The 25,741-nt window shown below is 36.3% G+C and overlaps 2 protein-coding genes across 5 annotated transcripts; one reads left to right on the top strand and one right to left on the bottom strand.

Annotated features, from left to right (window-relative positions):
- Positions 1-531: 531 nt before the first annotated feature.
- On the bottom strand, positions 532-10,114 carry LOC130415259 (uncharacterized). Of its 4 annotated transcripts, none has more exons than XM_056740829.1 (18): positions 9,955-10,114; positions 7,608-7,720; positions 7,302-7,419; positions 7,160-7,225; positions 6,880-6,948; positions 6,286-6,633; positions 6,119-6,220; positions 5,273-5,505; positions 5,011-5,189; positions 4,838-4,931; positions 4,401-4,751; positions 4,187-4,304; positions 3,958-4,049; positions 3,698-3,815; positions 3,121-3,225; positions 1,637-1,801; positions 1,087-1,269; positions 532-941 (listed from the first exon to the last, which is right to left on the bottom strand). In XM_056740829.1, exons 2-18 carry the CDS (start codon positions 7,665-7,667, stop codon positions 730-732), a joined length of 2,613 nt encoding a protein of 870 aa, XP_056596807.1. In that variant the 5' UTR covers positions 7,668-7,720; positions 9,955-10,114; the 3' UTR covers positions 532-729. The 4 variants fall into 4 exon arrangements, with proteins under 4 accessions (XP_056596807.1, XP_056596806.1, XP_056596809.1 ...); XM_056740828.1 differs by having other exon boundaries at positions 6,286-6,657; XM_056740831.1 differs by having other exon boundaries at positions 6,286-6,657; positions 6,880-7,057; positions 7,302-7,427; positions 9,955-10,113.
- A 1,146-nt stretch (positions 10,115-11,260) lies between these two features.
- On the top strand, positions 11,261-15,523 carry LOC130415786 (CMP-N-acetylneuraminate-beta-galactosamide-alpha-2,3-sialyltransferase 1-like). The gene is made up of 7 exons (XM_056741725.1): positions 11,261-11,381; positions 13,679-14,063; positions 14,427-14,620; positions 14,701-14,880; positions 14,969-15,014; positions 15,105-15,230; positions 15,314-15,523. Exons 2-7 carry the CDS (start codon positions 13,788-13,790, stop codon positions 15,479-15,481), a joined length of 990 nt encoding a protein of 329 aa, XP_056597703.1. The 5' UTR covers positions 11,261-11,381; positions 13,679-13,787; the 3' UTR covers positions 15,482-15,523.
- Positions 15,524-25,741: the final 10,218 nt, after the last annotated feature.

Here is a 25,741-nt window from a genome sequence, read left to right on the forward strand (position 1 = left end):
CAGTGGTAAACATGGCCTTGTCCAAACTTTTTGGAGATGTGTTGATGCCATGAAATTTAAAACACAACTTATTTTTCTCTTGAAATTATATATTTTATAAGTTTAAACATTTGATATGTCATCTATGTTGAATTCTGAATAAAATATTGAAATTTGAAAATTCCACATCATTGCATTCTGTTTTTATTCACAATTTGTACTGTGTCACAACTTTTTTGGAATCAGGTTTGTATATAAATGTGTTTTGTGGTTAGATCTTAAGTACATCTTAAGCAAAATTAAATATTTAAGCACGATCACAGAACATTTAACTTATTAAGCCTATTATCAAAAAGTTTGGTGAAACTTTATGTATTGCTATATTATGTTATAATATTTTTGTTATATTGTAATTCTGTTAATGATCCATGTGTTAATGTAGTGAAGTATGTAGTAAACAAATTTGTACAAGAAAAAATTACAAACTATAACCAAACTGTGACGTTAAACGATATTTTGTAATTAAGGAATCAAGACTCAGTCAGGCAGTGATAGAACATTCAGGGTCAAGGTTTTATTCTTTACAATGGGGAGAAAACATGGCTTCAAAAGACAGATTCATCAAAGTGGCTGAGTAGAGCAGAGAAAGTCTGATTTAAGATGCTACTTTTACAGGAGAGGAGTAAATTACTGCACCCAGCAAACTTGAGCCACCTAGAGTAAGAAGACCAGTCAAAACTCTGGTCAAAACTATAATTCATCATCGGTAGAGGCATCTGTGGAGGCATGCTCAAATGGGTCTTCATCTTCTTTTTCAACAACAGGTCCATCATTGCCACCTAACGCTATTCGGGAATATGTTTCTTTCACAGTCACCAGGTCTCTTTTGATCTCCTCACATTTTTGTAGGACAGCACTGTATAGGCCACGGTAAGCTTCACCAGAAAGTCCTGAAGGGAAGCCTAAAATTTCGGATAGAAAATAAGAAAGTGTTTAGAAGTATGCACCACTACATCAATTTGGGACTTTCCAGGTATTATGATCTTTAAAGCAGGTTATTTAAACTAGGCTATACTAAGTAAACAATATTTAGAAATTAGTACTCACTCTGTGTGGCCAGGTCATCTGACACTGCTCTAGCCTGGTCCTTCAAGGCCCTGTAGGTTCTTGTAAGCTGTGTCCAATGTTGTTTCATTTCCTCTACAAGTACAGCCTCTTCCTCAATCAGTCTCTCCAGCTGCATCACCTTGTCAAAAACTTTCTTCTTCATTCCTAAAGAAGTGTCAGGTTCTACAAAGATAAAAAAAAAATCAATTAACATAATACTACTAATCTTAATGCCTTTTGTTAGCAATATCCCATGTTAGTGGAAAAGATGTCTCAGGCAAAAAGTGACTGGTGTTGGATCTACAGTGTGGGAAAACAAAAGGACAAACCGACTTGACACATTACTCTGAGGAGTGACCTGTAGTAACTTCCTCTGGACTGTAGTTTGAGTGAGCTAAAAAAAGTTTAAAGAATGCAATGATGTCTGTGCATTTCTATGGTCTGAAACAAAGGATAAGCACATGGGCCTTTTCCTTTTTTAACCCAGAGTTTAATGAAGTAAGTGTTTGAAGAGGATTCACCAAAATGATTTATGTCAAACTTTACATACCAGAATCCCAAGGCCAGATAGGACTTTCTGTTGTAAGAAGGTCTTCAATTGAACCTACAGATTCTGTTGTGGTTGGAAGACCGTCGTATTGGGATATGGCATTAAACAGCTTTTTCTTATCCTCTCCAATCCGTCTTCGGATCTTGTGTCGCTGTTTGTTACGGTCTGCAGCACAAAAACACCACAGAGAGAGGTTTCAGGAGGATACGCATGAAGGTCATTGTGCTAATGGCGCCTTATAAACTACGGTATTGAGCTCACAGAATATCAGGGATTAAAAATGCAATTGTAGAATATTTAAACTACAATAATAAAAGTGTGGTCATAAAACCATAATAGATAACCTTGAATGTGACCAATTTTCAAGTTATCCAGGAAGTTGGGTGCTGATAACATTGGACATATAGGCAGAGTTAGGACAGTTCACTCAATGTACACTCACAGTATAAAGGTTACTAATGGTTCTTGTAGTAGAATAGGCGGGGCGAGACCGTGGTTCGAGTCCGGTGAGTATTTGTGAATTAGCGCCAGCTGTGCGCACACCGGGCTCGAATCACGTAGGAGATTGGGAGCATATAAAAGGAACGAGCGACTGGACCGTCGAATAGAGAGGACCGGGCCCGAACTTGTGTTATGTTTGTATTTATATTTATGTTTTGTTCGCCGGCGGTCGTCCGTGAGGGGCCACCGGCTGTTGTATTACTTTATTAAATGTTTTGAATGTCTTTCGGTTTCCGACTCCTTCCTTCCATTTTATGTAAAACATGTTCGGGCCCGGTCCTCTCTCTTCGACGGTCCGGTTGCTCGTTCCTTTTATATGCTCCCAATCTCCTACGTGATTCGAGCCCGGTGTGCGCACAGCTGGCACCAATTCACAATTACTCACCGGACTCGAACCACGGTCTCGCCCCGTCTACTCTACTACAGTTCTATATGCACAGTGTGCTGTAGATGTGAGACTTCAGTCTTCAGATGTGATAACATTTAAATAACTTAATAATATCAATACATATCACATTTTAAAATTAACCCCACAAGTACATGAGGGCATGGAAAGGGAAGGAATTGAAAAATTCGATTCAAATCGGAATCGAATCGAAAAAGAATCGAACACTTGAAATTTAAATTACACTTATCAATTCCTATGTGCATATTTTCAGAAATGTGCATGTGTTAACTTCGGATAAAGCAAATGAAATACAAATTTACCACACATTTATTTAACCATGATGTAGTTGGTATTAAACTATGGTAATTTTTTTTTATAAATCAGACAAAACATGGTTGCTATGTACACAGAATGGTGCTCATAAACCGATATTTTTGGCAAATCTGTCAATAAGCAGGCTTAAAGGACCCTACAGGTCAAAGTTTTGCTTCAACTGTGGAATCAAAACTGGGAATCGATAACAATTGAAATCGATAAGCAGAATTGGAAATCAAAATCATCAAAATACCCAACCTTAGGCATGGAGCCTACTTACCGGTTACACGATACAGATCCCTCTTTTTCTGCTGGATGCCCAAAAATAGGCCTTCAATCAGATGTTGCAACGCCACTGGATCATCTGTTCGGAGGTCATCTGGAGCTGTAAATATTTAGTAAAGGTATTTAATCAATATCATGCACTTTCTGTTCCATCAAAAATAGAACAATTAAACTATTTCTATAAAACACCTAATATAGACATGTTTAGGGATAAGGTGGTTAACATTTAGTGAAAAAATAAGTATTCAATGAATTCAAAATATTGACAATGGATATCAACAAATGTTTTGCCAAAGAATCTGAGAACATTTGCTCAGTTTGCTAATTGGTGAATAAGTGTTATGAAGTTTTTTGGGAGAAAGTTTCATCATCTTAGTTTACTTTAAAAAGAGAAAGAGCTCCCAATTATGCCATTGTTTTATTGTTTGGTTTGGTCATTCAATGTCACTAGAGGAGTCAGGTGTTAAAACACAAACGAGCAAGGAAAAATAACGTATTCAATATATATTTTATATATAAAATAACACGTTCAATAATTTTTAAATTTAAAAGAGACAGCAACAAGTACTTACTGTCAACTGCCCACTGTCTCACATCAGTAACCCACTGTTGTAGTTCCTCATCAGACCTTTGCGTGGACTCCTTTATAGCCTCAATGTCCTCTTTGACTTCCTTTGTCTTCTGGATAGTCTAAAAGCACAATTAATGGAAAGTCACACAAAACTGTCGCAATCCTAAATGTATAAGATACTGAGTACATACAAGTTATCAGTAAACATCAGTCAGATGAAATGTAATCTTCCTTGATGAATATTTTTTAGTTTTTACTTACCTTCAAGTACCGTGTAGACAAGTACTTGTGCAGGTTTCTTTTTTTTCGCTCATTCCATCCTCTGGCATGTAATGTGATCATATCTACTCGTGCTGTAAAGATGAAAGAATTAAATGAGCTTTTTGAGCAGTGATGGTTAATCTACAAGTATGATTCTTGAAAAAAGCAAGCTGTTTTAATTGTTATGCTACCAAAGCACAATCCGTGAGCACTGAAAAAAAACACTTACCAGCCTTACTCATGTATTTTGTAGTTATAGCCACACGGGACAAAAAGCTGTTGACTTGTTCAACTTCTTCACCAATGGTAGTGCCTGCCCCTGTTTGGTTTTTGCCACCCCACTGCACCTAAAACATGCACACCAGATGTCCAAACCACAAATATTGAGTTCAAGGAGGTCAAACAGGAAAAGAACTTACCATATTGTTTGAAGATATATTTACCTCACATTTTGTAGAATGCCCCTTTGCATGCATGACCGAAAGAAATGGCTTCATCTGAGTCAATTTTTTCATTTCTGGGAATGCTTGAGCCACCTTTTGTAGATAAGGCCAATATCTACACATGATGTCGGTGCAGAAGAACTTGCAATTTGTTTTTGTGGCCAGATCATTTTGCAAAAACAGAGGGTATGCAAATATCTCCCCCCTGAACATGTTCAGACCTCTAAGCAATATGCAGTGTCTGCAAACTGCCACCTCTAAGCCTTCTTCGTCACATTTGGAGTTTGTCTTCTTAGAGGTCTCCCTGGCTGCAGCCCATGTTGATGTTCCACAGGTGCCTTTTCCACTTACCTGTAACACAGAGTCATATCAAATATATACACAAAGTAAATGCTGATTTATTGACTACAGTCGTAAGTCTTTGACAAATATCTTACTGGCTTGATCTTCTCACGAACACAATCAACAAATGTTGCTACAGCTTTGTCATTGGCCAGAAAAACTCCATCAAAAAATGGTTGTTCCTCTACCCTACATAAATAAAATATGTTAAAAGCAAAAATGATTCACAAGACATTTTGACAGTGTAATGTTATCAATAATAATATACCCCTTTGTTTTGCTGAATCTATATAATTTTCTGTTTCCATCTGCAGACACAGCAACTGTATCTGGGGTGCAAGCTGGGCAAGAGAAGTGGTCAATGCCGCAGAGTTTTTCTCTTTCATGACGACAATATGTCCATTCAAGGAAAGCTTTTTGGAAGATGTCGCCACAAATGTAACCTCTCTGGAATTACAAAAATTTGAATACAGTGACATGCCAGTTAGACTTGCACAAATGAAGAAAACAAATGACCTTCCAGATGTTACCCTTCCAAATTGTTGTGAGCGCTGTTCTAACATTTTGACAAATGCTTGTCTTGAAAGACCAGGTGCATTGATCTTCAGGTCCTCAAAAGAGGTGAAAAGGTCTAGCTGGTATATGGTTTGAAATCCCACAGTGCCCGGCCAGTAACCACTACACAGCAGGTCTCCCACTTCAGGTGTCCATGACGCATGACATGTTCTGCAATTCATAACTGGCAGGTACATGTCATAGCGACCTGAAAAAAGATTAGATCACTTAAATTTTTTTATCCATTTCTGATTCCAATTACATAACAAAATTGTAGTTGGAAACCATCACAGTAGTTGGAATCCAATTAAATGACACATTTTAAGGTAATAATAAGACAACTTTTAAATAACTTTGGGCCTATATTGTTTCAATGGGATAATATTATATCATATCATTATAAAAATACAAAGAGTAAGAATATTACATTTGTTATTACTAACAACTTAACATAATATTATGTAAAGGTTTTCCAGAATGGTATTTGTGAAGGAACTGCGGGGGTGTTTAAGAGTTTATATGAAAGGCTAAAAATTAATTAAATAATACAAATGTTATATTATAATAAATCATTTTAAAATTAAAATAAAAAACTACTAAAAAATAAAATAATTTATTTGTCTACACGCATGCGATTTTACCATAACCAATGACAGAGAACCAATGAACATGCAAATGTAATAATTATTCAAAAAAATATTTTTAAATCTCTGTGGTATAGATGAAATTGAATTGAATAACCTGATTAAAAGTTTTTAAAAGATTAAAAGATTAAATGCCAATAGACAAATACAATAGAAACATTGCGTGTCATACAGTACCATTTATGCAAATGAGTGCAACTGATCGTCCGGCGACAACAGAGAGGTTTTGAGGGTCACAATCACAAACTTTTTCTGGTTGTGTGATTGGCAGCAAGCACACTAGATGAAAGGAAAAATATATTACCAAAAAATAACATGATTTTAAGCTTTCCAGTAATTCCTACCTTGCTCATATATGACATTTTGGCCACTGAAGTCTTGCACAGCAGTTGATGGAGGGACAGGTTTATAGAACCCATCTATAAGAGTCTCTCTGTTGTGAAAAACTAGATGTTGATGCGTAGAAACATCACACTTTCCACAGTAACGGGGTTTAGGCAAACAGTCCTTGCACCTGATGACTGCTTCTTTCAAGCTGCAGTGATCACAAGGACCAAGATGTACACAGTCTGAAGCAAGCAAACTGTCAAGGAGTTTTGGTCTTGCTTCCTGCCAGCGTTCTTCAGACAAGGATTGCCTCAGTGCCCAATCATTAGATGCTGTTGATCTGGGTTCATCACAGTCCATTGCATCTTGGAGTAGATGTACTTGTAAATCTTGCAATAAATTAATTTACATTACAATTCCTTATCATGAACAAGCTTGTAAGAACACAAACACAGTTTATGTTGTTTAAAAAAACAATCTCTTGAGTGCTACACCTAAATATTCTGAAGCAAATCTGTACATTTTCATAAAATGCTTGCTCTATTATTAATTCAGAGACAGTTCTGATAGGTAAAAACTTACTACACAAAACAAATTTAAAGTAAGCATACCAATAATCCGATGTGCATCTACTTCTCCAAAATGTTTGGTAGTTGAGGCTTCAGATGTGTTTGTAGTTTCTAGAATTTTAATGCAGTAGCAGGCATACAAAGAACAGAACAGATGCAATGGGAACTCTTTCCACTGTTGAGCAGCTCATATGGGAATGTATTTTATCAAATTACCTGTCTGTTAGTATAAACAGACTTCAGGGTATAAATGTGAAAGATAAACAGTATTTGGTTGAACACATGATTGTACATCGAATCAACAAAAACAAAAATTGCTTACCAAGCTCAACTTCTTGAGGGTTATTTGAAGAGGCACTGGTTGAGGCAACTGGTCTTTCAGATCGGTCTAAAAATAAAAGGGAAAAAAATGGTATTTACAAAAACTTAGTGAAAATCAAAGGGTCAAAAATATCAAAACATACCTGTCTTTCGTTTATGCTTCTCATAGACCAAGAATCCTTTTTGGTCTCTTTGTTTCCACCTGAGTTTTATCTTCTTTCTTTTTCGTTTTTTTGGTGTTTCTTTTACTGCCTCCTCACTCTGTATTACTCAAATACAAGAGGTAGAACAACGACTTCAAAATATACATATTTAAGAATGTGTTGAACACGTTTCTGAATATCAATTTTCAAGTTGCAAAAAATACAAACAGTGGAACACACACGCACACACATACAGTGAAATACTGCTTGATGCAGAATGCTGGTACATAATTTTATAAAAAATACCTGTAACTCCTCCAAATCAGCCATTATTTCATCGAGATCAGGCTCTAATCTCTCCTCCATATTTTACACTGCTGTAGGCTGACAATCCTTCTCAGTAATTTATTTTTTGACACCTGAGAGGCACAAAAAAAAGGACACATCAAAACAAATGAAAATATGTGGGTAACGGTTTGCATACAACTGGGAGGCCTCCTTGATTAAGTTTATTTCCTACCCAGGCAGTGCCTAGGTAAATGTTCTCAATGATGGTTAATTGGGTGCCGGTGATGCATTGGGCAGTTTTCATCACCTGATGGAGTGTTTACTGTCCGATGTGGAGCTCTTGCCATACCACACTTGAGTGTGGTTTGGGAGTAGATCGAAATGTTAAATGCTTAAGTCAATGAACTGCATTCTAACACAAATTTTGATTGTTTGGTTAAGGCAGAGTGGAGCTCCTTTCTGGCATCAGGAGTGCTCACACATGATTCTATTGTTAACATTTACCATTACAATTACTACTGGTTTATGACTAAATATAAAAACAAAATGCTTTCATTGTGATATTTTATTTCTGTTTCATCAGCCATGTTTTCATCAATGTATTTTTCTACACTTTTTGAAGTATCACATTAGAAAAGGTTGATGGAAACCGCAAAATTGAAACAGATTTGCCCAATAAATTCTGATGTAGTGAGCATTTAACTGACATGACTGATCAGCTGTTAACGAAAGGAGAAAATCCACGGCTAAACATGCCTTTAAGGATTTTAAAGCACAACGTGAAGACCAAGAAGTGCATAAAAATCCTTTAAAATGATCTAGTAAAAAGGGGTCAAATTGTTACGTTACATATCATTATAACATAAATTAACTTTTTAAAATGAGGTTGTTACTTTAAAGTCCAGCCACATGGGCAGTTATCTTAAGCTCGAGCACCACTCATTCTGTGGCAGGTACGGCTGCTACATAAAATGCATGTTCAATACATAAATAAATGTAGTAATATGTACTCATATGCAAGCATGGCATTGGCACAAGTTGGTGCTACATGGAAAGACTAACCTGATATGTCAACGTTTCACTGTACGTTTTTGAATTACCTGTAGTCTGATTAAAAGTATTTTAAAATGTAATTTAGCCTAATTACAACTATGCCAATAGACAAATACAACCAATTTTCATTGGTTAATGGAAAAGTGTTTTAAAGCTTGACGTTTTGCAGAAAATCTGAGTTATATTTGACATAAGAATACAAACTGTATTAAGGGATTACATTTTATGGAACATATTTTTCCATAATTATTTATTAAACCTAGTCTGTGGGGTAAAACGACCCCAGCAGGTATCACTGATAGTAAGTATGTACATCACATCCTTTCTTATTCCATCATGTAGTTTCTCAGGTTAGAAACATTTTCATATAAATAAATAAATAAGTTATTTCGGCTTAGTGCTTGTCACGTATGTAATGTGTTGAAAAACAAGTTAAAAACAGGGGTCACGCATGGATAAATGCATAACATTATAATACCACTTCAACTGGGACGATGAATGATGCATGCGTTTTAAATTACTTTTTAACTTCTGTTACTATAATATTTCGTCTTTTCACGTAAACATTTCAAATTGACTTCGATGTGTCCACATTCAACGATGTCTGCAGATTAAGACTACACCAACAACTGTAGGTTTTGACCTAAGTGTGATTTTCAGTTACAAAGATTATCCTTAAACTGGACATGAGTAACTTACTTATAGCGCGCACGCGCGCGCGCGTGAATTCAGTTCACTGAAGACTCGCTATGAACGGCTCATTTGAATCATTGAGTAGTTCATACAATCGTAGATGAATCATTTGGCGTGATTTGCGAACCGATTTACCCGGTTCGTTAAAAATAATCATTTCTTTCATGAGGGGCACATCGTAATTTCTTTATTTCCAAATAAGGAGTAACGATATGCTTTATGTAATATAGCGGAGTAAAAAGATAAAAACGTCATTACTGTCCACCACTGCGAACAATAAACCGAATTATAAAGCGATCTATTTATATTTTCAAAGGTCGCCAAAAGCTTTATTAAGCTTACCGGATAACAAGCCACATAGCTACTAAATCTACCGCAGAATTCGTAACGGTAATTGTAAAAAAAAAACTTTAATTGTCGGCGGTGGCTAACGCTAGCTAAATTACTCATGCGTTAGCTTCACTTAACTGTCCACTGGCGTCACGGGCAGTCGCATGATTCTAACGTTACAGTTTAGTTACCATTAGAGCAAACATGTTTCAGTAAAACAACGTGACACTTTACAATTTCACTAAAATAACGCAGACAGCATTAGGATAATGTGATATACTGTACATACCTCTGACGCTCAATCGTGTTGTATGTGGAGTCGACCGTCATCGATGTGTCACACAGAGGTCTTCTCTTTAGCGCCCCCAGTGGACTTTCGTGTCGTAAAACTGTAGAAATATGTACCTGCTAGAACGTATTTAGTGGCGCTGCAAAAAGTGTGCAGAGGTACGTCTTACCCATGAGACCAGGTTGATATTATCACACAGTGTCTAACTGTGAATACGATATCAATTGATCTCTAAGGCACTCAGTATATTACTCACAATAAAACACTCACACCTATCAAACTAAATAAGCTGTAGAACACTTTCATTATTAACACCCAAGAAAAAACGATTTAACATGCACAAACATTGACCAAATTGTCTACGATGTGCTATCTAGATTAATCATTTAGATAATGTTTTTTTTTAGTTTTTTTATCACTAATCATTTCATGACGCAATTGCGAGATTTCCCTTTAGTCCAGCTGATTAGACACAACTGGTCCTTAAAATCCCCTAAATCAATTCCCTGTCCCTAGCGAACAATTGAATCTGAAAAAAAGTTGCATCTTTTGTTCAAAATCCATCCCCATAATCGTCTGTCTTGGATAAGAAAGAATGCATGCGTCACTGCTTCTGAATTAAACAGCAACACATTTTTATACAATAGGGTTATTTTAAATAGAAAAACGTACCATTATGAACGTAAATATGAATAAAATAAATAAAACAATGTTGGGAATATTTTTATCTATTAAAAATAATCTTTCTCATCATTTCCATTTTACTCAGAAATTAGTTTTTATTGATTCAAATCGTCATACTCAACGATGCTTTTTGTATGATTCTGACCTTCTCATACCCAAGTCATTTTTAACAAGATTAATAAAGGGTACTGCCGCGTAAAAAATCAATACTTGCCTATCGTATTTTCTGTCAGTTTCTTACTTCTAACCTAGCTATTCGCCAATCAATCGCAGATAAAAGAACCTTGGTGTGAAAATTCGTATCCCAGTGAAAATGAAAGAATCGGTTCAATACTGTTTACACTGAGATGAATCTACATGGATTGTAGTGCAACAAAATTGCGCAACAATGAAACACGTCCCTCTAAATGGTTGTAGTCAGACGATTTAACTAATAATAATAGCTAATTTGTGTTATCTTTAAAAAACGAACAAGCTTCTCTCTCTCTCTCTCTCTCTCTCTCTCTCTCTCTCTCATCCTATCCCTCTTGTTCTGGTTATCTTTCTCTCATACTATCTTGTGTGTGGACATATGCTTCAATTGCGGGTCACTCCTTTAACTCGCGCTCGGTGAAGATTTTTCCTTTAGGCTACGAATTTGTTTGCCCTAAAACATGGAGTTATTGACGGGACGCCCATTCTTCAGTATTTTTCATTCAATCAAACAGCGCCGCACGGACAGGATCAAGACCTCTGGCTTTATTGTGAGTAGCCTATAATATTCGCTAATTTTCTATCACATCTCTGCATTCTCTTTTTGTCTATAAACGAATTTCATTGAGGATGCCTTGAATTACAATTGAAAAAGGTACTCAGTTTGAGGATTGTCCATTTACTCGATAATCGCCAGTGGTGCAAAGTATTTGTGAATCATAAACTGTACTCGATCGTTTACCAGCTTTGTTTGCAGGATCATTAACTGTATTTGTTTGCTTTTTGTATTTACTATTGAATTGAATTAATTATTTTTAAAGTAAACATTTGAGCTTGTACAGGTTAAATATAAATGGTATTGGCTCATGTAACCTTTTAATTAAGGATCTATCCTTACACAACAGACTATTGCTTGCTGGTTCTCAAGTTCACTTCAGTTCATCTTTATATATTTCCCGAAGGAAATTTGAGAGATTTTTACATCATCTAAAAGCTGAATAATTAAGCTTTCCATTGATGCACGAGTTGTTAAGGATAGGACATAAGAGAAATAGACGTTTATAACTTTGGAATCTGAGAGTGCAAATAAATCTAAACACTGAGAAAATCGCCTATAAAGTTGTCCCTCAGAGGCACTTTAGCAGGTCATCCACTCACAAAAATAAAGTTTTAATATATTTAAGATAGGAAATATACAAAATATCTTTACTTAATATCATAATGATTTTTTAAACAATAGAAAAATCTATAATTTTGACCCATAAAAGGTATTTTTGGCTTTTACTAAAAATGTTTCCATGCTACTTAAGACTGGTTTTGTGATCCAGGGTCACATATTACCTTAAATTAAAAAAAACTTTACAGCTGTTAAATCAATGTCTAAACCGGTTTGTTTTGCTGAATGAGTTCTATAACAAATGCCAGAAGGGAAATGTGAAACTCATTATACAATGAATCATCTTTTAATAAGCACTGAGCTTTACCAAAAACATCTATAATATAGCTGGGCCATAATGCTTCCTCCCAATTATTGTATTTCGTTGATTTACAATTCTATAAATACAATTCTTGTTTTTCACATTTAGAGAATTAAACCAGCACAGTTGTGAAAAAGATAACAGAGACTCAATGTAAGATTTGTAGACCATGCACATCGATGACCTAACCACATTGAATGACCTTAAAGTCCCCGTGAACCGGAAGTTGCGATCATTTCTACTCGATAATGATCAGTGGGGCAGGGCACGGTGGCTTAGTGGTTAGCATGTTCGCCTCACACCTCCAGGGTTGGGGGTTCGATTCCTGCTTCCGACTTGTGCCATGGGTTGGCACTCCATCCAGGGTGTATCCTGCCTTGATGCCCGATGACTCCTGAGATAGGCACAGGCTCCCCGTGACCCGAGGTAGTTCGGATAAGCGGTAGAAAATGGAATGGAATGGAATATATATATATATATTTATATATTTCCTATACTACCCTAAATTAAAAACTTTACAGCTCATAAATGAATGTCTAAACCGGTTTGTTTTGCTGAAAGGATTTATATGACAAATGGCAGAAAAGAATGTGGAACTCATTGTACAATGAAAAATCTATTAATAAGATCTGAGCTTTACCCAATCATTTTTATTTGCATATTCTGACACATTTCTTAGTGAAAGGGACTATTGTTGTTAACGGATACTCTGCCCAAGACGTCATATTTTTACATAATTTGAGATGGAGACATTTCAGGGCGGAGCATTTTCATATTTTAATTAAAGACTGTGAGTGTACATGAATTTCCCATTCCATTCCATTTTCTACCGCTTATCCGAACTACCTCGGGTCACGGGTAGCCTAAGCCTATCTCAGGAGTCATCGGGCATCAAGGCAGGATACACCCTGGAAAATTAGGCCTACCCTTATTCAATCTTTGCAGCCCCCCTCTCGCAAAAAATCCCTGTATTTATAGAAGAGGGAAATGTATTATCTAAAACAGTACCCAGAAACTTCAACTGTTCGACACTCTCAATATCCTTCCCATTCATGCATGTTTTCCCATTACTGAATGAACTTCCTGAACTGCAGGAGTTTTATCAGATCAGGTGAGATGGTGGTCTAGTGGGTTAAACCACTGAACTGGTAAATCAAAGGTTGCTGGTTCAATCCCAGCAGCCACCACCAGTGTGTCCTTGAGCAAGACACTTTACTCCATGTTGCTCCAGGGGGATTGTCCCTGTAGTATGTGCACTGTAAGTTGCTTTGTATAAAAGCGTCTGCCAAATGACTAAGTTATCAGGCTGTCTAACACAAAAACCATCAGTCATACTTTTAAATTAATTACTTCTTTCTTTGTTTTTTTAGATTCACGGGATTCTTCCCATGACAAGACGCAAAAGTGTACCAGAGGAACCTACTGAATTTCTGTGCACAACATCATACCCACAGTGCAATAACAGATCAAGGACGCAAAATGCGCTTTTTTGGTCCAAAACTGGTCAGCGTGATCATTCTCATGAGCACTGTCATCTTCACTCTCACCATATACAACGAGCCTTACGATCATTTAAAGCAGTTTGTCAACAATAAAGTATCAGAGCGTTTCTTTGAAAATCAACTATGTGCGTGTCCGGACCGCTGTTTGGCTGCAATGAACCATGACTTTAAAGAACGCTTCAGAAAAGATATTTCACCTGTGCTGTCTCTCAATAACAGCGAGCTCTCTCAAGAAATCAATACCTGGTGGCAGGTGAGCACTAGGCCAAACATCCACTTCTTGATTCTTATGCTGCATTCATGACACCTCGAAAGTGGGATATTTGGAAAGCAACGCCTGGATTTACTAACATTAAAGTATTTAGTAGCATTAAAACATTCCCAGTATTTGTTAACATTTAAAATAGCACCGTTTCATAAATTATTTCCATGGCTGAAGTATGAATTATCAAATTTCCGAGAGCAATTGAATGCGCATAGGACAACCTAAAAAAAAAGTTTGCAGATTTAGTTTGTTCTAGTTTAACAGACAACATGATTGAAATTTTGACAATACTTGACTTTTCTAATGATTGAATGGGAGAAACTGCTAAACACTTTTGGTATCCTTTCCCAGCATCTACAGTCCAGCAGGTCCAAGGCTAAATACCAGCAAGTGATTAAGGAGCTGTTTGCGGTCATTCCCGGAGAGGGACACTATAAAGACGCTGGTCCACATCGCTGCCGAACCTGTGCTGTGGTGGGAAACTCTGGCAACCTTTTAGATTCCCACTATGGCCCTCTAATAGACTTCAATGATTTTGTCATAAGGTAACTCTTTTACTCGCATGATTTTAGTTGCGACTTATGGAACTGTGTTCATCACAAGTAGACTATTTCAATGTCACCAGGATGAATAAAGCACCAGTTGAAGGCTTTGAAGATGATGTGGGATGGAAGACCACACACAGAGTTATGTACCCGGAAAGTGCCGTCCATCTGGACAACTCCACCCATCTTGTGCTGTTACCATTCAAAATGCTGGATATCCAGTGGGTTACCAGTGCTCTAACCAACGGAACAATTAAGAGGTGATGATGGAACAATAAAGTTTCATAAAACAATTGTGTTTAATTCAGTTTTGATTTCTTGAGATGTTTGATTCCCATTTCTCAACAGAACACGGTTTAAAGTTATAGACAAACTACAAGCCAATAAGGACAAGGTGTGATTAAATTGATTTTGGGTTTTAACCATAAGCCAAGCAAGTTCAATTCTTCAGACATAATGCGACACACTTTTCTTTGTCATACAGACGATGGTTATGCATCCGGCTTTTTTGTACTATGTGCACACCACATGGCTGCATATTAAGGCTCGAAGTTCATATCCATCCACGGGGTTCCTGGCTCTTATGTTTGCCCTACACATCTGTGACGAGGTAAATTTAATATCCACATCACTCACAAGTTTTTACCAATCACTTGAGCGGGTTTGCTTTTAATGTTGTCTTTTCCGATTTAGGTCAATGTCTTTGGATTTGGTTCAAACAATAAAGGGACCTGGCACCATTATTTTGAAGAATCGCCGAAACGTTTCAAGGGCACCGGTCACCACAGTGGAGGGATTGAGACCACAATGATTAAAGAGATGAGAAAAAGGAAAATAATCACGCAGTACACAGGGTGGTGAGAGACTGAGACTTTCAATCCATGTACTGAATTTTTACGTCTATGATTTAAACTTCATTATGTTCCCCACATGATGCTATTAACCTACACACAAAATGTTTCCTGCTTGTCCAATTTACTTAACTAACTCAAGTTGTATAGTAATGTATAAATCTATAATACAATGAAATGTAAGTTGCTTTGGATAAAAGCGTCTGCCAAATGCATAAATGTCAATGTAAGTTAAATCAGCACAATTCTTGGAAAATTTGGTCACAACATGACTTTTATATTTAGTAATGTAACTGAATCCATTCATATTGGGACAACATAAAGTAGTTAAGTTAACATAAATAGAAACAATTGGGCAACTCAACTCAACTCAACTCAACTTTATTTATATAGCGCTTTTTACAATTTTCATTGTTACAAAGCAGCTGTACATGAGACACATTTAATACAAGTATGAATTCTAAAGCAGCCCCCCCGGCCAGGCAGATAGTGCAAAACAATATGCAAACGGTGGTGAGGAACCCAAAACTCCCATCGAGAAAAAAAACCTCAGGGGAACCCAGGCCCAACCAGGGGATTCCAGTTCCCCTCTGGCAAAAGCTGCTGCCTCTGCACAAGCTCAACAGTGCTTGCACAACAAGGCTTAGTAAAAATATAAAAATTAAGGATTAAAGATTATCATTAACAATCTAATAGCATTTGAAATGTTGTAGGAAAAACAAAGTTGTCGCGTCCTTTATCCAGCTCTATCCTCTTAGCACTTGTCAGGTCACCGCTTTCCATTCTCAGCTCTGCCATCAGGTCTGGGCATGAACTGCATCCTGCGGTAACCTTGGAACAAAGAGACAAGACTGGCTGAGAGTAGAGTACTGTTCTGCACTCTTTGATGCAACAAGTGCATCATTTGTTGTTGGATGTGTTCCTGGTTCCGGTTGATCTAGATAATGCAGCCTAAATCCTCTGAGGATTAATATTATGGAGGTGTAGTGTATGCAAGATTAAAAAGATGAGTCTTTAGTCTAGATTTAAACTGACAGAGTGTGTCTGCCTCCCGGACCGTGCAGGGAAGAATATTCCAAAGTTTAGGCGCTAGATAAGAAAACGATCTACCACCTGCACTTGATTTTGAAATTCTAGGTATTACCAACTGACAGGACCCCTTAGAGCGTAATGTACGTGGAGGTCTGTAATACAATAGAAGTTCATTCAAATACTGCGGCGCTAGACCATGTAGGGCTTTATAGGTAATAAGCAAGATCTTAAAGTTAATGCGATGCTTTATAGGTAACCAGTGCAAGGTTGACAGAACCGGGGTTATATGCTCATACTTTTTTGTACGTGTAAGAACTCGAGCTGCCGCGTTTTGAACCAGTTGCAGTTTTTGTAATAGGCCCGCAGGGCAACCACCTAGAAGTGCATTACAGTAATCTAGTCTTGATGATTGGGCAGAGATTGGGCAGAGGACTTATATTTCCCTGCATGCTTTGCGAATAAGTAAGTGTCATTTTATGCATTTTTCAGTAAAAAGAAACACTTAGTGTTCAATATTCATTTATCTTTAAGGTTTTGAAGAGTTTGTTATATTTTTAAGTGTTGTGGTTACCATTGTTCAGAAAAGCGTTGCTTTGTGGGCGGTTACATTTCCATTTGAATTGCTGTAGAGTTTTGTTTACTATATATCTTCTTATTGAAGATGAGTAATGTCATTTAAGGTGTTTGTTAAAATGTATGATTTGATATAACAAAAACAAGAGTTCTTTCATTAAATAATTTACATGATAGAAATTGGGTTTTTAAGATTGGTTTTCTATAAAATATCCATGTTAGCAATCGAATGTCATTAAGTCAATGATATAAAGAAACCAAGACTCTTAATATGATTCAAATAAACAACATTTTGTTAACTTGCTGTAAGTATTTTAAGTTCACTGTAATGTAAATAAAAAACAAAAAGATATGTTACATTTTGCAGACGCTTTTATCCAAAGCGACTTATATTGCATTACACTATACATTTATACATAGGTATATGTAACCCCCTGGGATCGAAACCACAACCTTGCATTGTTGACGCAGTGCTCTTAGCTACAGGAAAGCTGTAAAAAGTTTAATTAAGTTGAACATTTCGTTGAGTGTGCTGAATGAAGTCAGGATTGTTTTTATATGTACTTGCAAGGATTTAGTATTCATTTTCATGCCAGGTGTGTTTGTCGTTTGTCATTATTGTTTCGAAATAAGGAGTGTCACTCATTCAAAGGAATCATGTAGATTCCTGATGTATTATCTTTGTCTAGTTTATAAAGGGTGGGACTTGAATATCTCTTGATTGTACTTCGTTAATATTTAATTCAAATTCACCCTTTCAAATGAAATGCTTGTATTAAATTTGCATTATGCGACATGTTGTCATATGTTGGAAGCTGCATTTTATTTACACTGATTTGGGCGGAAAAAATATGTTGTAAAAACTATTACAAATATTGTTAAGATGCAATGCAATGCAATTATCAACCAGGAAAACTAAATCAAAGGGTGTTTGTTATACAACATCAAATCATTATTTTTTACCAACAGATTTGCTTAATAACAAAATGTCTGACAATGCTATGGTTGTTTGCACAGATAACAAGTTCACACTAATAAATATTATCACACAGTGTCTAACTGTGAATACGATATCAATTGATCTCTTAGGCACTCTATAAAGTATATTACTCACATGCAATAAAACAATCACACCTATCAAACTAAATAAGCTGTAGTACACTTTCTTTATTAACACCCAAGAATAAACCATTTAACATCCACAAACATTGACCAAATTGTCTGCGGTGTGCTATCTAGATTAATCATTTATAGAATGTTTTGAGCTTTCAGATTGAAAAGCCTGACAACTTGTGTAAGTGTTGCCTGTTGTGTCTGTATTTGCTTTGCAAATGTAGTCCTCCGAGCTTTGTTGTTTAAAATATATAGACAACGGTTCCTCAGTGAGAGAGAAGTTCAGGCCAACTGATGAATAACAATTTAGATAATGAAAAATGTTTGCTCATGGAAATCTGGAGTTGTTGGTGATGTACACACGAAAGCCTGCAGGAGGCAGCATCGGTCTTCAGTGGACAAGAGAGTCATTTCTTCTCCTTATTTTGTGATCTGACTGAGTTTTTAAAGTTGTCATTTAGAGTAATTATGAGTAGTAGTAATAGTAATGCTTCATTTATAGGAATTGATAAATTCACAGTACTATGGGTTTTACATGATAAGTGCTTACTAAAAAGTACAACTAACATTTCTCTGTTTATTTCTGCAATCATTGATTTTATAAGCTGTTCAAAATTTACATTGCCTGATTTTTGGCTGTCAGACCGGTCGATCCCTTTATCCATTGATGTGAAACAGTAATATTATATGCTGTTTTAATACACAGATCAAGTCTAAATTTCAAATGCGTCGGCCTTGTGTGAATCCTCATTGTTGCTTCTAATGCGATAGCAGAGTTTTAGCATAACTTAACGATATGACAACATAAAACAACAGCTGCTTCCTTTGTTGCACGATAATTGTTAAGTAAAAATATATGCTTTTATTTGTACAAAAGCACTTACGTCCCTTTAATCCATAACATATTGAAGCTGTATTTTACTGCTTTGCGAATCTTTCTCTCCTGTTGTTTGTGGGTGTTGGAGGCTATGCGTTGTGATAAGGTGACGAGAAGAGACATATGCTCATTTCTGTCCTAAAAACAAAAATAGATAACATGACTTTGGGTCACCCCTGTTGGCTGTCGCTTGGCAACATCTCACAGAAACTTGGAACATTTATTGGCAGTCATTTATGATAGAGTGACGTTTATAGGCAGCTGCTAAGCAGTGCTCACAAACAAACAACCCAAACATATGGTGATTTATTTCAGTATGTATGTACAACAAAAACTTCAGACTAAAGAGCAATTGAATGATGTTCCTTATTTTTGATTGCTCCAGACCAAAGCTGTTGGAGCAGAAATGCAATGACAGCAAAAGACGACCCTGATGTCTGTGAGCCCAACCTCATGAGATCTCAGATTTCCGATAATACAATCCATCTACCTCTGCTTGTGTAACCGAATAAGTCTCTGTCAATCATAACCCTATAGACATTTTTGTGAAGTGCGAAGCTGTCGCTTAAATTTTGTGTGGTGTGATTTTAAATAACAATGGCTTGCGTATAGAGACACAGCCATGCATGCAGTGCTCAGTAAAATGAGCCCATTCCCTCAAATGCGACTTTGTGCACTTCAATTTTTTCTATTAGGGCTTATATGTCAGAAAGTAATGAAGAAGAGAGAAATCTGAAATGAATTTATCCACACACACTTAACAAACAACTTTTACCTAGATCCTTACAGTGAATGTGACTGTGTAGATGGATTATGTCTGATGATAATTGCATTCAGTTTTTATTTATAATGTAGACAAAATACATTGTGCATTTAAAAAGTGATGTTAGAGCTGAAGAAACTCCTAAATTTTAAAGTTTTAATGAAGGAAATACTTGAGGTGATATGGAACTCTTTGAAGGACATAAACAACGCATGGTTTAATCCTGGTCCTCAAGAACTTTTGGTTTCAAAATATTTATGACCGATTTTGTTAACAAAATAAAAAAAAACTACTATTAAATAAATCAATAATAACTGAACGTGTCAGTGTTTTCATTTTGCAAGGTGGTCTATACGTGTGTTTATCAAAGATGTCCCCATCAAAAAAAATTACAAAAGTGATTTTTTGACTCCATAGAAAGCACATTACATTCAAGTAAGTGTCTACTTTATGGTTTCAACAACTAAGTTTTTGATGAATAAAATATAAATATTTGGTTGAAATAATGTGACAATGTCATTCAGTTTATACATATTAGAATGTATAAAAGAATAAGGGAACATATTACATTAAATTGTAATTACTTTAAATGAGTAAAACAATCTTATTGACAAATCCTAGGATAAAAACTAATTAGCATTTGGGGTAAAATTAATTAGTCTTTTAAAATGTCTCAATATGCTTGACAATATTGTTACACTGAATTGCATTTTAGTGGGTGTCTTCTGTAAATCAGGGAAAAATATATTAAATTTATTTAACTGTTAATGCAATGCTTTACCAGCTGACCTACACTCATACTTTTAGACACTTTCTTAAACCTAGTAGCTTGAGTTTAATGCAAAATAAATATAATACAGTTACAAGATGCAGAGCAGAGCAGATCTATCAATTTAACTTTACTCTGGATCTTTGTAGATGTGGTGAGAGAGCTGTTGTAGTATGCCATTGTGTCCTGTATCATGATAGGGAGAGAGGAAGATGAGGTGAGCAGAGAGAGTGAAGATATCAAGGATAGATCAATTTGAAATGTAATGGATGGAAGCCTTGAGATTGATTTTATTGCCTTTTCTGGTGGTCAGTTATTTACTTGGCTGTTGAGTGTGAGCGATTTTGTGCGTACGTGCATGTGTCGCACATTCTCTTCTCTGTAAAAGCTGGACCTGTCGCCAAAGGCAAGGCAAGTTTAGTTATAGCACATTTCATAGGGGCAATTCAAAGTACTTTACATAAAATGATTGACAGAGAGAAATAAAAAGTATCATTAAAATGTAATGATTTAAGATCACAAACACAACTTTAGATTTAAAGAAACTATAATATAAAAGAAGTTTCTCTAAATCTTGGTTTGAGACAAAACATCTGATTCTGGCTATGTTTCTGTGATGGTAATATGCTGATTTGCTTATTGCTTTGACATGAATGATGAAACTAAGGTCAGACTCTAAAATGATGAAATGATTTACTTACTTTGTCTTTAGACCTCTTAAGTCAAGATAAGTGTTTACCATGTTAGTTTCATCCTTGTTACCAAATACAATGACTTCAGTTTTGTTTTGATTTAACTGAAAGAAGTTTTAAGTGAATGAAGTACAGGTGAGATATGAACAAATCACGATAAGCTTGAGAGAACATTCACATGTTATTTTATCACCATGAACACATTTAGCCATTTTCTTGCCTAGCAGGATTACAACCTGGCTGAAGCTTTGCACCTGCAATCTTACACGGATTTGAAACGTTTACATCCATAATCCGCTTTCATAGTAGACGCTTGTATTTGATTGAATGGAATTGTTTGTAAATGTCAATGTCTTTTTATACCTGTACGACTTTCTTTCTTCTGCAGAACACAAAAGAAGATATTTTGAAGAATGTTACCCCCGTTGACTTCCCTTCTATTAAGACAATTCACAAAATGTCTTCTTTTTTTGTTCCACAGCTGCAGGTTTTGAACAAAATGAGGGTGAATCAGTGATCTCTCCAAGCAACAAAAGCAAGTGGGTTAATGCTCCGTTTTAATTGGATCAAACAATGTGTATTTTAAACGTATATAGCATTGTATTGTATTTCTGGAATTATGATTACAAATCTGCTTTCTGATCAAAATCCTCCACAATCTAGAGATCATCCTGCCCCCGAGGGCTGCCCTGCCCGATTTATGTTTTGTATTAAGTAAAGGCGAAGCTACTCATGTTGTCTCCCTCTATCAATAGCAGATACATTAGTGATATCTACCATGTGCGAGAACACTATTCATTTACCTCGACCTGTCCCTGCAGGGGTGCACGAGAGCTTGTAGGAGGTAAAGAGCTGTATCTACTTACTCCTCGCTGGGACCCGGGCGTCAAGCTCTTGGTAATCGATGCTCATCGAGCGGGGGGGAAAGGAGGGCACAAGAGGGAGGATAGGACAGATGCCAGACAGGAGAGGAATCAGACTCACAGACTTTGTTCTTTGCTCTTATCTTTGATAAACTAGACTTGTAAATGATCTTTTGTCAAGTCTTAACCTGGCAGCAGTGTATAATTGTTAAAAATTGATGACCTTCGGCCAAGATAAGAGTGTCTGACTGATTTAAAACCTAATGAACATGTATGTCTACCATTCCGTTTACATTCATTTAAAGTGAATATCTATAGTGTTTCTGTAACTAAACCGATACATGATACACCCTTAGAAGTAAAGATAGCAAAAAAGGTTCTTCCCAACAGTGTCATGGAAAAAACATTTTTGGTTCCCCAAATAATCACTTTCATGATCAAACATCTGAAGGACATTTATTTTTCAGATGTAAAAAAAACTGTTTGTGGAATACCTGTGTATCTACCCTGACTTCAGTCCATCATTTTCTTAGAACAACATTAGGTAGTCTAGAGGCCCCTAGTGGACAACGTGTGAATGACAGGAAGATCACTAAGATCCCAGAAAATACCACACCCTGCTTGAGCATATGCAGTGTCTTTATCAGAGAACAAAATCTCACGTCAAATGAAATCTTTTGGGTTTTGTACATCTGTGCTAACATCCGCACCACCTCTGTATATATATGTGTGTGTTTAAGGGAAGTATTTCTTGAGTTGTTGTGTAAGACTGGCTAAAGGTCGTTGTGTGGGATTCGTCAGTGAGGAAAACCTTGGCATTTATAACCTGCATCATCAAAACACACACACATACTCAGCTGATGCTTGCAAAACATTTTATTTCCAAACAGGCGATATTTTAAGACTTCTTAAGAACAAGCAAACTGATCTCAAATACATTAGCATAGTGCTTATGTAGCCTACCTTGTGGGACATTTTGTTCTTTTTAATGTAATATAGCATCTACTGTTGTTTTTACAACACAATCTTACGGCATAACTGTTTTACTAGGTGGCTAATTCGAATGAATTCATCTGACTTGTATATTTAAGTACAATCTGCTTTCGCTCCGGTTATGTTATGTTTAGGGTTGAGGTTTCATGGGGTTTCATGGGGTTCAGGTTTGGGGGGCTTTTATAATTTTAACGCATGTGGCCTTTGTTTTCTTCCTTTAATTAAACACTATTTGGAAAATGTGAAATTAATGATTTTTTTTTTTTTAGGGCGGGGCTGTTTTTCTTTTTTGTTGCTGACGTCATGTGGTGAAAAGTTGTTGTTAAGAGGGGGAGAGGAGCTTAACGTTTTGATTAAAGATTACAAGTGCAAATGAAGTTGCCCTTTTAAATTTTTACAGAATTTATTCACCAGTTGGAGGTCGTAATTCATTGATTTTGAAGTAGTAAAGACGTTCATTCACTAATTGTCTTAATTTTAACCTAAAATCTTGATGTTGATTAAAGAAATTATTAAATTATTGAAGAATGAACGCATTACCTTGCAAAACAATGTGATATACAATAAGCAGTATTTATTACATATTATTTAATTGAAAATCTTTTTTTTAACAACATACACGTTTCATAATCGTTGTAGGAAATTACGCATCACTGGAACATTTGAAAGTGAACACCCTTGTTTTACTTACAGTGCTATAAAAACAAATTTGGCAATGTTATCGCAAACCATTGCTATGTGAACAGCTGCGATATTTTAATTTCATAAACTGTGCCATCCTAAAAGAAATCCATCGACTTGTTTAACATTAAGTCTAGAATATGCAATTTATTGTTGAAATAGATCCTGTAGCTTTATTAACACTACAATGTAAAGGTCATGGGTTTGAACCCAGGGAACACAAACCGTAAACTGTTCAAACGTGTAGCTTGAATGCTCTAAGTGGCTTTGAAAAAGAGCATCTTCCAGATGCATACATTTAAATGTGTGGAGCAAGTGCATTCAACCCTGGTGCACATTCGGAAGATGCAAGTTCAAAATCTCCATCGCAAGTCCACACCGCCTCCTCTTTGGCTCAATAAAAAAGTGATGAAGAAGCACCAAATGCTACCAACAGAGACCCAGGAAAGGAGTTCTTCTGCTTAACCATGTTTGCCAGGTATGATCAGATATCCCCTCCATTCTGAGATCCTGTACATGACTGGCAGACAGGAAGCAGCGTTCCGATGGAGACGGTGCGACATGCTGATAGAGTGAGTGTTGGAAAGAGAGCAGGATTCACAGAGAGTTGATCCATATCACCAATCAATAACTACTGCACTACATCTCAGCATCCTCAACTCGCAGCGCCGCTGACAGTAGCAGTCGTTCAGATACTCTTAACCTTGTATGTGGACAGGTTGTCGGAGCCCCTGTGGTCTGATTTGAATCACATCTTGCGGTTATTCTTCCTTACAAGAATTCAGTACCGTTATCAGGCGAGAAGTTTTTTCCTGTGAAAAGTTAAGCAGCATCATAAATTTTGTCGTAGCTTCTATCTGTTTATCTTCCTTGTGTGTTTGCATTTCTTTTAGCTGCAGGGTGAGGTTTCTGACTATCATGCGTAATGATTTTAATATCTCTGTCATAACAAGATATTGATTTGACACACCATTGCCAACCGATCCTGACGTCCATTCAGTTATTTTTTTGCCTGAAGCGGTTGTCTGTTTTGGGATCAGCATGTTCTTCCACTGCATGCGAATAAGCTCTCACACCTTCAGACGGTTTTGTTCTCTTAATGTCACACTAGCAGGTTTACCAACCCTGTTGCTCTATTGTTAAAATTTTTTTATTCATTCGATGTTATAATCATTATCTGCAATGTCAAGTTCACACGATTAAAAGTTCATTTCGCAAGAGTAAGCATATTATTAAAACATGAAGCGTGGCTCCTTTAAGAGACACTCAAAGGGACAGTACACCAAAAAATGAAAATTCTGTCTTCATTTACTCACCACCTAGTTGTTTTGAATCTGTTTAAATTTCTTTGTTCTGATAAACACAGAGAAAGATATTTACACAATTGATTGTTTCAACCAAACTGTTTGAACTGTACCATAGTAAAAATTGCTTTTAAATGTCATTGTTCTGTTGAACACTAAAGAATACATTTTGAAGAACATAGGAAAGCATATTTGGTGGAACTGTCCCTTTAATTTCTTTTGCTTTGGTGTTTTTTGTGCGCTAGTAATTCAATTCAGTTTATAGAGTTTTGTTTCCTTATGCAGGAATAAAATATTTAAATAAATATGAAACCTCATAAAACTTACTTTGTTTATTTATTCTTTTTGAAAACCTCAGCTGTCCATCTCTTAGAAGAATCTGTGGCATCTGTATTTCTTTGTGTCGCTTTAGTCTCAATTGCTTCCTTCTGTTTAATTGTTTCTTCATTCTTGAATGGTCAAGTCAGAATTGTTTTATTGTTGCTGAACACATTGGTCAGTGTGTGCAGGACCTTGTGTGTAATTCTGTTCAAAGTGAGAGAAGTTTGTTTTGTTAATATGTGCACCCTCTGTCACCAATTCAGTGACGACCTGTGACGCCATTGTGCGC

Source organism: Triplophysa dalaica, chromosome 25 (assembly GCF_015846415.1).
Source record: "Triplophysa dalaica isolate WHDGS20190420 chromosome 25, ASM1584641v1, whole genome shotgun sequence".
In the NCBI taxonomy this organism is placed as follows: domain Eukaryota; kingdom Metazoa; phylum Chordata; class Actinopteri; order Cypriniformes; family Nemacheilidae; genus Triplophysa; species Triplophysa dalaica.

Bases quoted from the DNA above. Each gene is read 5' to 3' on its own strand.
- LOC130415259 (XM_056740828.1), bottom strand. From the start codon at position 7,667: ATGGAGGAGAGATTAGAGCCTGATCTCGATGAAATAATGGCTGATTTG. The intron at 7,420-7,607 runs GTATTTTTTATA...TGAGTAATACAG, and splicing joins CTGATTTGGAGGAGTTACAG to AGTGAGGAGGCAGTAAAAGA. The intron at 942-1,086 runs GTGAGTACTAAT...CCGAAATTTTAG, and splicing joins AGATGACCTGGCCACACAGA to GCTTCCCTTCAGGACTTTCT.
- LOC130415786 (XM_056741725.1), top strand. From the start codon at position 13,788: ATGCGCTTTTTTGGTCCAAAACTGGTCAGCGTGATCATTCTCATGAGC. The intron at 14,064-14,426 runs GTGAGCACTAGG...ATCCTTTCCCAG, and splicing joins AAATCAATACCTGGTGGCAG to CATCTACAGTCCAGCAGGTC. The intron at 14,621-14,700 runs GTAACTCTTTTA...CAATGTCACCAG, and splicing joins TTCAATGATTTTGTCATAAG to GATGAATAAAGCACCAGTTG.